Source organism: Mesoplodon densirostris, chromosome 12 (assembly GCF_025265405.1).
Source record: "Mesoplodon densirostris isolate mMesDen1 chromosome 12, mMesDen1 primary haplotype, whole genome shotgun sequence".
Classification (NCBI taxonomy): Eukaryota; Metazoa; Chordata; class Mammalia; order Artiodactyla; family Ziphiidae; genus Mesoplodon; species Mesoplodon densirostris.
Window position 1 is genome coordinate 82,272,068 of NC_082672.1, and position 11,028 is coordinate 82,283,095.

General features: G+C 45.9%; 1 protein-coding gene across 1 annotated transcript; it reads right to left on the reverse strand.

Annotated features, from left to right (window-relative positions):
• Positions 1–1,758: 1,758 nt before the first annotated feature.
• On the reverse strand, positions 1,759–5,170 carry EEF1A1 (eukaryotic translation elongation factor 1 alpha 1). The gene is made up of 8 exons (XM_060115426.1): positions 5,087–5,170; positions 4,043–4,220; positions 3,573–3,752; positions 3,156–3,452; positions 2,926–3,076; positions 2,576–2,832; positions 2,256–2,490; positions 1,759–2,167 (listed from the first exon to the last, which is right to left on the reverse strand). Exons 2-8 carry the CDS (start codon positions 4,184–4,186, stop codon positions 2,043–2,045), a joined length of 1,389 nt encoding a protein of 462 aa, XP_059971409.1. The 5' UTR covers positions 4,187–4,220; positions 5,087–5,170; the 3' UTR covers positions 1,759–2,042.
• Between the last annotated feature and the right edge of the window lie 5,858 nt (positions 5,171–11,028).

Sequence of the window (11,028 nt, forward strand, 5' to 3'; positions counted from 1 at the left end):
AACAGCTAGCCAATGTACAATGTGGTTTAGGGACTTCTTAAGAGCAACTGAAGATTCTGCATGCCCCAACTGAGACCCAGAGCAGCCAAATATTTAAAAAAATAAAATGTGGTTTAAGGTCAAGCACCAGTTTGTTTTATAAATCTACTGGTTAATCAGCTTATATACATGGAAAGGCAATTAGTGGAAAAACTTCAAGTGAGCAAAACACTCCTTTATCCAGAACCTAGAAATCCATGTTTTAAACTGTGGTGACCACCAGTAGGTGGTGCTCAAAGAAATTACGTGCAGACTAGAATCCACGGGGGAGTATGCAAACTGCCCTGTTCTCCCCTTCCTACTCTTCCATTTAATGAAAAGCAATTTTCTGCAGTGAAACCTTCATTGTGGGGAAATCACAAATCCCTTGATAAATCCCACAGCTGTTAGATTTGTATCAGCTACCATTTATACTAACCAGCAATGCTTAAAAATCCTATTCTTGCCTCTAATCTTCATAGTAAACACCATTACTTGTCAAAACATTAAGGGGCTAGCTGGGGACAAAAATCTTTTAATCATTTAATTTTAAAGCCCTTACCAATGGCCTCATGTATAAGTGAGAAGGCATTTTACCCAGGAAAATTCAAAAACGAGAAAAAAATTCTGCAATTGCAGTTAATTCACTTGTGGACACCTTATAGGATGCTTTCTATTGGCAAAAAAGGGCTATAGGATATGTAATCTGGTGATTTCACCAGTTCCAGCTATCTTAATTTCCCTTTCGTATCCTAAAAGCCAAGACATCAAATACAGAATTAGACTGTTTCCTCAAATGCACAAGTGTTTAGATTCACCAAATATCAAAACCAGGTATTTATATTAGACAGCTGTCAGTTATACGCTAGGATCAATTACTATTAACTGCGACCACTTCGTCTTTCCCGTGACCAGTCCCTTGCAATTTACAGGTTACCAAATCATTATAGTTAAGAGCTATTTTCACCCTGCCCATGTCAAATTTCAGCAACTTTCAAATTATCATCTTCCAATGTTCCTTTCCAGTAGGTAATTTTTAAAATGGAACTTAACTTCATAAAACATTTTCAAACTAGAATTTAAGCTTCTCCTACACTCAGTCCCAAATGGACCTTAGTATTTACCACCATACCTCTTTAAACTGTTTTAATCTCCAGGGTAGCAATGTTCTTCTCTTCACCCAACCTTGCTCATTAGATGAAAATTCCTATAGAAAGTGAATTTCTATTTAAGTGACAGGAAACACACTTAGCTTCCAGCATCTTTTATTTTTTCCTAGAATCTGGATACAATAACTCTAGCAGGGCAGTACTCAATACTATTTAGGCTTCACATTTTAGGTTAATTACTTGAATATTGTAAATGTGAATGCACTTTCCCATAACTGGGAAACTAAAGTTTGATGAAACTCATTTACTCAATACTTATGTAACCATACAAAATTTTATATGCAACATGAGCTTTCATATTTATACAATTTGACCTTCTTACAAACTAGCTTATGTTAACAGTTACTTTGCTTATCTGTCCTAACCTGTTAAGTGTTGTACCAACGCCTTTCTATGATGTACTTAAACAGGTGAATTCTTACGCAAGGGTAAAAAACCTGAAGCTCCAACCCAGAAGTATAAAATTCTTTTGTTTCAGCAGACTTAATACCAGAAATAGATTATGGGCAACTCTTACCTAAGTAGTTAATACTATAGGAAGTTACAGTGTTGACCAAAAGAAAACACAGGCTTCTCATTAAACTTCTTTAATGGGTCTCAAATTCTGTGACAGATTTTTGGTCAAGTTGTTTCCATTAAAAAGTACTGATTTTAAAAACTAATAACTTAAAACTGCCACACACAAAACAAATGGTCCACAACACATTCTCCTTTCCTTCTGAAGGTTTTACGATGCATTGTTATCATTAACCAGTCTTTTACTATTAAACTTAAATGGCCAATTGAGACAAACAGTTCTGAGACCGTTCTTCCACCACTGATTAAGACTGGGGTGGCAGGTATTGGGGATAATATTCATTTAGCCTTCTGAGCTTTCTGGGCAGACTTGGTGACCTTGCCAGCTCCAGCTGCCTTCTTGTCCACTGCTTTGATGACACCCACAGCAACCGTCTGTCTCATGTCACGAACAGCAAAGCGGCCTATTAAAACAAATATTACCATTAGAAACACTTTTTCGCCCCCAAACCTTTAGAAACGTTTTTAGTTACACCAAAAAAGCATCCTTACCCAGAGGAGGATAGTCAGAGAAGCTCTCGACACACATGGGTTTGCCGGGAACCATGTCGACGATGGCAGCGTCACCAGATTTCAAGAACTTGGGCCCATCTTCCAGCTTCTTCCCGGAACGACGGTCAATCTTCTCCTTCAGCTCAGCAAACTTGCAGGCAATGTGAGCTGTGTGACAGTCCAGCACAGGTGCATAGCCGGCACTGATTTGGCCTGGATGGTTCAAGATGATGACCTGGAGAGAAGACTTGCATTTAGTGAGTCTCAAAGACACTTAAAGACCTACAGCAGTAAATAAAAACCTGTCACTTCAGTGTTACCTGAGCCGTGAAGCCAGCTGCTTCCATCGGTGGGTCATTTTTGCTGTCACCAGCCACATTGCCACGACGAACGTCTTTGACAGACACGTTCTTGACATTGAAGCCCACATTGTCCCCAGGAAGGGCTTCACTCAAAGCTTCATGGTGCATTTCAACAGACTTCACTTCAGTTGTCACATTGACTGGAGCAAAGGTGACCACCATGCCAGGTTTGAGAACACCAGTCTCCACTCGACCCACAGGGACAGTGCCAATACCTAAAATGTTTACAGCATGTAGTAAATACCTCGTATGAAGGGACACGACGTCATAACAACCCAAACAGGTTCTGATCGTAACGTTCAACTTACCACCAATTTTGTAGACGTCCTGGAGGGGCAAACGCAAGGGTTTGTCAGTTGGGCGAGTTGGTGGCAGGATGCAATCCAGAGCTTCAAGCAGTGTGGTTCCACTGGCATTGCCATCTTTCCGGGTGACCTTCCATCCCTTGAACCACGGCATCTACAACACAAGAGACAGTCAGTGCTACCATCAAGCGTACCTTCCCGGGACGGTCCTAAAACTCCTGAAAATCACTTACGTTAGCACTTGGCTCCAGCATGTTGTCACCATTCCAGCCAGAAATTGGCACAAATGCTACTGTGTCGGGGTTGTAGCCAATTTTCTTAATGTAGGTGCTGACTTCCTTTACAATTTCCTCGTATCTCTTCTGGCTGTAGGGTGGCTCGGTGGAATCCATTTTGTTAACTCCAACAATTAGTTGTTTCACACCCAGAGTGTAGGCCAGAAGGGCATGCTCACGGGTCTGCCCATTCTTGGAAATACCTGCTTCAAATTCACCAACACCAGCAGCAACAATCAGGACAGCACAGTCAGCCTTTGAAAGAAAACAAGGCCACATCCTGTTAAACAAAAGCTCTTCAAAAGGAGAAACTCATGGCTTTGCCAATGCAGAAGACAGGCCCAATTATTTTCAGATGTTTTTAATCCTACAAACCTGGGATGTGCCTGTAATCATGTTTTTGATGAAGTCTCTGTGTCCTGGGGCGTCAATGATGGTCACATAGTACTTGCTGGTCTCGAATTTCCATAGGGATATATCAATGGTGATACCACGCTCGCGTTCAGCTTTCAGTTTGTCCAAGACCCAGGCATACTTGAAGGAGCCCTTCCCCATCTGAAAGGATTAAGAATGGTTACTTGGTAACTAAAACACGACCAAACTCCAGCATGAAATCCCTTCCCCCCACTTATTCCGAAGAAATGCTGCATTCCACTTAATACCGCTAAACTTGGGCGCACTCGCCTTTTTCTCGCAAGTTCGCGCTCCATGACTTGACCGCAAACTCCGCAACGTACCTTAACTAGTGCAAGTCGGATCTAGACCCCCTGGGGCCAGCTGCTGGAAAATTACCACTTGACGTACTTGCCGACAAGCTCCTTACACCATCCTGTTGTTTTACCTACCTCGGCAGCCTCCTTCTCGAACTTTTCAATGGTTCTCTTGTCGATGCCACCACATTTGTAGATCAGATGGCCAGTAGTGGTGGACTTCCCCGAATCTACGTGTCCGATGACAACGATGTTGATGTGCGTCTTCTCCTTTCCCATTTTTGCTTAGGTTTAGCGGTGGTTTTCACGACACCTAAATTGGGGGGGGGACCCCTTCAGATCACTGTCCCGGAGGCTCGTGGAGAAGCCACGATCCCAACTGCAAGCAGCATTATAACCGGCGCCCAGCTGACCCAACTCTAGTCTCCAACCAGCGAACGTGGCGGGAACGCTCCCCCACCGCGAGGAAGGGCCCCCCTGGAGCCGCGAGGAACCGAGGTGCCAGGACAGCGCCCGTCCGCCGCGGGGTCAAAGGAAGCAGCGCCGGGCAGGCACCGGCCCGGTGCCTTTGTGTGGTGACTCACCCGCCGCTCCCCTCCCGGGCCGCCGCGTCCTCCATTTTGAGGCCGTGCAAGCGGGCCGGGGAGCGGCCATCTTTCCGCGCACGCAACTGGTGCCGGGCGGGGCGGCGCTCGGCTCGTCCTGCCGCCCGGCCGCCGCCGCCCGCGAGCCCCGCCTCGCCCCAACGAGGCTGCGCCGACATGTGCGCCGGTCAGGCGGGCCCGCCGCCCGCCGCCCTCCGCGCCTCGCGGCCCCCCCACCCCGAAACCGACGAGCGCCGAAAATCCCGTACTGTCAGACCCCGGCCGGCCTCAGCTGAACCGCACAGAACAGAAAAAATCCGCGGCTGCTAGAGATAAATAGCGGGGGCGAATGAGGCGGGCGAGAAGGCGCGGCGGGATCCCCACGCAGCGGCCACAGCGTCTCTGTCAGGCCTCCACCGAAGCACGAGGCCAACGGGTTTCGAGAAACCGCCAAGGCCTCGAACTCTACCCGCAGCCAAAATTCGGCTTCAAGAACATGGGGAGGGGGCCCAAGGGCCCTGGGGGAGAGAAAGGCACGCAAAGGCCGCGGCCGCCCGCCGAGGCCAGGCCCACGGAAGCCACGCCCGAAACTCACCTGTATCCTGGCGGCAAACCCGTTGCGAAAAAGAACGCTCACGGGGACTACGGCACTTATATATGGTCCTCCCCCACCCTCGGGAAAAGGGCGGAGCCAACACACGACACCACTTTCCCAGTTTACCCCGCGCCACCTCCACCAGGCACCCATTCGATCGCCGTCCCCTCCCCCCATTTCTCGGGGACCGTGGGCGATGTGCGCTCAGCCCACTGACGAGCACACGGTGTCTCGCGCATGCTCCTCTTGACCCAGAGGATGACGAGAGCGTGTGGGAGGGGGGGCGGGGACGAGCGCTCCCTCGGCTCCAGGTTCGTGGGAGTTTATCGACGGTCCCTGGGATTCCCCCGGGCAGAGGCGAGTCCTCCTTTTGTATGAATTACTCTCAGCACAGCTGGGGGGCGGGGTGTGGAGCGGTGAGGAGGCGGCCCGGCGGGCAAGTCCAGAATCTTCCCTGTACCGTTCCTGGTTTAACTGGAAAGGCGGACCGAGGTTGGAGTATTCCTTCACCCCGCAGTTCATCTCCAGTCCTCAGCCTTGCCGTCTCGCAGGTCCGGGGCCAGCCCCTCGAGCCGCTTCCTCTGCCGGGGCTGGCTTCTCCCCGGCCCCTGCCCTCCGCGCCCCTTTCGGCTGGAGGAGTACAGGCCCGTCTTTGGCCCGGGAATCCGCGAGTGATTCAGTTCCGAGGCCAAGAGCCCTACCAATATGCTCCTGGGCTGGTCTCTTGGCTTTCCCAGTCCAAAGCTTTTATTCGAAGTTCGTATCACACATTCACACCATGTGGTACTCCAGACGTCCAGTTTTTCAGTTTAGAATAGACTTCAGTGCTACAGTTTGCTTTACTTCTAACGCTAGTGTTATTACATTAACGAGACCCTGAGTGTGTGTCTACTCTCCTGGTACATTTTTTCCAGTGTACACTCATTTGATTGCAGGCATGAAAAACCTAAAAAGAATTTCTCAAATTCAGTCTTTCCACGTGATCTCATGTAGAGACAAAGATCCACAAGCATCAGCAAGCTTATCCAGCCAGTTTACTATCCCCAACACTTGCTGTGAAATCACTGCTTCTCAAAAATGGCCTACCCCATTCAAATAAATAGCTTCATTTTCCGTCGTCCTATTGATTATAACTGCCTTTTAGGCATAAATCTAGGGTGAGACTGGATTAGGCCTTTTCGCTTTGGCAATCAGGGGAGACAGACTCAGAAATACACCTGAAGGAAGAAGAACCTTTATTTTTAATGAGCTTAATTACTAGATAATTATGTCTCTTCTTCCACGTGTAGAACATCACGGCAACTTTTTGAGCCAATTTGTTAACAAATCTTTGAGAACCTACTATGTGTCCAGGGCCAAGTGAAGAACTGTGGCTTGTGCAAGAGAAATACCACCTTTTGGACAGGAACCTACAATCAAACTGGAAGAGGAAAACTAATATATAAAACAGTGGGAAGCAGTTAAAGGCAAATTTGTATGGTGCTTACTTACTTTCTATTTTATTGTAGAATATACTTCTTCCGGTCCTAGCTTCCAGTCACTTCTCACAGCCCAAATGCCCTTTTTTCTTTTTAAAAGAAAGTCTTTTGTTATAGCCTTCCTATATCTTGTTTTACCATCCTTTGTAGATACAAACATCTAAAATTAAGGTTTTTCTTTCTTCATTAGGAGTTTGTAGCCTTGTTTTAACTTTGAGATAGTTTTCATGAAAGAAACTAGGCTATATAAAGTTTCCCTGGAAATACATATAACTAATCTTTTTCTAGCAACAAAAGCCTTTTCTTTTCTTTTAAAATTTATTTATTTATTTTTGGCTGTGTTGGGTCTTCGTTGCTGCACGCGGCTTCCTCTAGTTGCGGCGAGCGAGGGCTACTCTTCCTTGCGGTGCGCAGGCTTCTCACTGCGGTGGCTTCTCTTGTTGCGGAGCATGGGCTTCAGTAGTTGTGGCTCACGGGCTCTAGAGCGCAGGCGCAGGCTCAGTAGTTGTGGTGCATGGGCTTATTTGCTTCATGGCATGTGGGATCTTCCCGGACTGGGACTCGAACCCGTGTCTCCCGCATTGGCAGGCAGATTCTCAACCACTGCGCCACCAGGGAATCCAAGCCTTTTCTGTAAGGTCTATATTTCTAGCTTTTCTCCTTTCACAAATTCTTTTTTCACAATGCATTTTCCTAGTGCCCTTACCCAGTCATACACATGTGAAATGAGATTATCTTGATATGCTAGTCCATGTTTGTAATAAGATAAAGATGTAAGAAGTACCAGTGAAAATCAATCACTAGCAATAGAACAATGCATATTACCTCATCTCTTATTTATTAACTTGGAAATATTAATTAGTGGCTAATCTCTTGGAACTAGAGTCCCACAATCAGCCAAATCTGTATATCACAGTAATATTAACTGCACAGTGTTATTTCAAATTAAGATTAGGGTGCCACACTAGTTTTATAATTTTCCATGCTTCTTTACCATGCTTTCTTTCCATACACCTCAAATGGTTTAGGTTTGTACATTATTGGAGATAATACTAACTGGACTGGCAACATTTTGAAAACTTAACCAGTTATTTAGTGACAGGAGGGAAAGAAGCAAAACCCAAAGAAACCAACAGTTGAATATTTCAAAGTTCGACATGAAATCCAGAATTGTAGTTAACATCTACCCTGAGAAAGAAAAAGTCAAAAAGAAAACGGATGTTGGTAAGAGGAAAGCATCCCATGTTTAGAAAAAAGTGAAAGAAGTGATCTCTGTAAAATACACACAATTCATTGAAAGTTGTCCCCAAGGCCCTCTGCCTGCAGATTAGCGTATACACTTAAAATACCTTATGGAGAATCCTTTTTCCAAACAGCACCTACGGAACAGCAAAATTCTACATCACTCCTTGATTCGTACGTTAAGTAACCTCCTGAGCACCACTGACGGGGTGCTCTTACTCATGTTGCGATAACGGCCGAGACTCTTGGGGACTGGAGGAATCTCGAGCCATACAGTGCGTTAGGGTCAGCCTGTGGCCACAAGCCTTTTCCCCGGGCAGTGTTCACATTTGTGCTCTCGGTGGGACGGGCGCGCGGCGGGAACGCGCGTCGCAGGGAAGCCCGGCGCGGCTCGGGGCGCACTCGCGTGGCGAGGAAGGACGGCAGCGGCGGAGCCTGCACTGCGGGCCGAGCCCTCGCCGTCATTCCCCCGCGCCCGCGCCGTCCTTCCTCCGCGCGCGCTCGGACACCTGTGGGCCTGCCCGGCTCGCTGCGGAGGCGGTGGCTGGCAGGCTCAGCTCACTGGGGACCGAAGTCGCCCCGCCCCTCCTTGAGGTCACTCTCTTTGGTCCTCCGACTGCGGAAGGAAGCGCCCGAGAGGAGGCCGAAAACCCCACGTGGCTTGGGGTGGGGGATGGTTTTCGTCACCGTGGCGTGGCCTCTAAAAGGTTCCCCAGACCCTATGTTTGGAGCGTAATCCTAGAGCATTTTTTTCCCATGACTTTACAGCAGTTACAGTGTGCTTTTTACTAACTTAGACGTTAAACCGGTAACAGTAACATTGTTGAGACTTGTAAATGTGTTTTGGGATCGTAATCCAAGGTCGTATTTTGTTTAAGAGTTTCCTGAAAGTTGCTTGTACCATTTAGAGTAGCAAACTGTTAAAATACATTGTAGTAAACATCTTCGCGACCCCTTTTAGGGGAAAAAAAAAAAAAAAGATCTTGGTAATAACCAAATAAATTTACTTAGTAAAAGGGTGAACAGTGCTTTGGTATCTGTACAGTAATTGTGATTCACCCAGCATCTTTCAGCATTGGCTGATCACTCTGCTTTGGGCCTAATTTAGAGCTGCTTTAAGTAATTAACATTTTGCTGTGGCTTGCCACATTTTCATCTTGCCTCTGCCAATTGAAAATGATTTTTAAAAGGGTATTTTAGAACATGATTATGCCAGGGAATTATTTGGATTGAGAATCCAAGTAAAATGGTACTTCAGTGTGCCAGGCACTGTTCTAATATTTGCAATATTTAATGTAATCCCGGCACCCACATTTTACAGATGGAGAGCCCGTAGGCAACTGATAGTTTATGTGTAATAAGCAAATGCAGACATAAATTCTTTTTTAAAGTTTCACTCTTTTCCCCACAAAAGTGGTGAAATACACCTTGCTTTTTTTCACTGAATACATATTGGAGACCTTTTCTGTGAGAACATTGGGGCCCGGCAGAGCAGCGTTGAAACCCACATGATCCGACGGGAGAGCTAGTCCAAACTTTTACCAGCAGGTCTAGGCAGCCCCGTCTAATGAAAATAGCAGTGGTAATTAGGTCGAGGGACACAGTCCTCGATCTGCTGCTTACAGATCTGTGATAGGCAGCATTCTTGGCTTCTCAAGGCATCTGTTACAGGGGTCTGCTCATTACTCTTACTTAGTACCTACCTCACAACTGTTCGCCTAATATGAAATGACGTGATACGGTATCACCACGGGCATTCAGTTATCGCATTTCTACAGGCTTTTTGGAGAACACCTTCCCTCAGTTGGTATGCCTTGTGACGCTAACTTGATTCAGTAGAGAAAGACTCATTGGTATCTTTTTATTTGTAAAAATTTTGAAATAGATACACAGTAAAAAATTGTACAGAAGTTATATAGTGAAATGTTACTCTTTTTTTTTTTTTTTTTTTTTTTTTTTTTTTTTTTTTTTTGCGGTACGCGGGCCTCTCACTGCTGTGGCCTCTCCCGTTGAGGAGCACAGGCTCCAGATGCACAGGCTCAGCGGCCATGGCTCACGGGCCCAGCCGCTCCACGACATGTGGGATCTTCCCGGACCGGGGCACGAACCCGTATCCCCTGCATCGGCAGGCGGACTCTCAACCACTGCGCCACCAGGGAAGCCCTGTTACTCTCTTTTTAGTGGTTTAGAGAAAGTGTAAAAACTATACCAGTAAAATTAAGGAAACTAAAGATATTTCTGCTACTGCTCTCATGATTCCAAATCCAATACCTACCAGGATATATGCTCTCTCATTTGCTATGAAAGAAAGGATAAATAATCTTCCTCCCTACTTTTTGTGAATCCACATTTTATAGGCAATATTCGTTTTTAGTATTTCTATGTCTTCATAGATAACATGGAAAGAACACTGGATTAAGAGAAGAGCTGGAGGCTGTTCCCAGCAATTGTATTTATTAGCTGTGTAATCTTGGAAAGAATCACCCTTGAGCTCATTATCCTACTGTAAAATATCTAATAGCAACTATTTTACAGAACTGATCATAGGATTAAATGAGATAATGTACCTGAAGATGCAGACCATTTTTACAAACGTTAGTGCTCTTTATACTTAGAAAATAATTGTTAGCTCTTTCAAAAAGCAAGAAAAATCTGTTCAAAACATAGAGAAATTTACTCTACCAATTGTCATTATTCATCCTAATAATGAGTACTTTAATCCATTTCTTGTAAGTATTAGAACTATAGATTCACCAATACATGTGACTGTGTGACTGTGTTTGTGTGTGCGTGCGTGGGTGTGTGTGTGTTCCATAAATGGCAGGGACTTTCAAATTATGGTGTTCAGTATGATATGCTAATTGTATAGGACCTCAGAGGTCAGTATTTATTCATCCATCCATCAGACATTAATTGAGGAAATTCTCTGGCAGTCCAGTACTTAGCACTCAGCACTTTCACTGCTGTGGCCCATGTTCGATCCCTCATCGGAGAACTAAAATCCTGCAAGCTCTGCACAACCACAAACAAACAAACAAAAAACATTAATTGAGCATCTACTGTGCGCCAGATGCTTAGCTAGACACCGAGGAGACAAAAAACAATCACTGTTGCATGGTGTCTGTGGCAGAGCCCTGGAGAGGTAGGGAGAAGGGACACAAACAGTAAGCAGATGACTCCAGGGGGGCGTGAATGCTGGAAGCAGGTAAGCCTAGGGTGCTC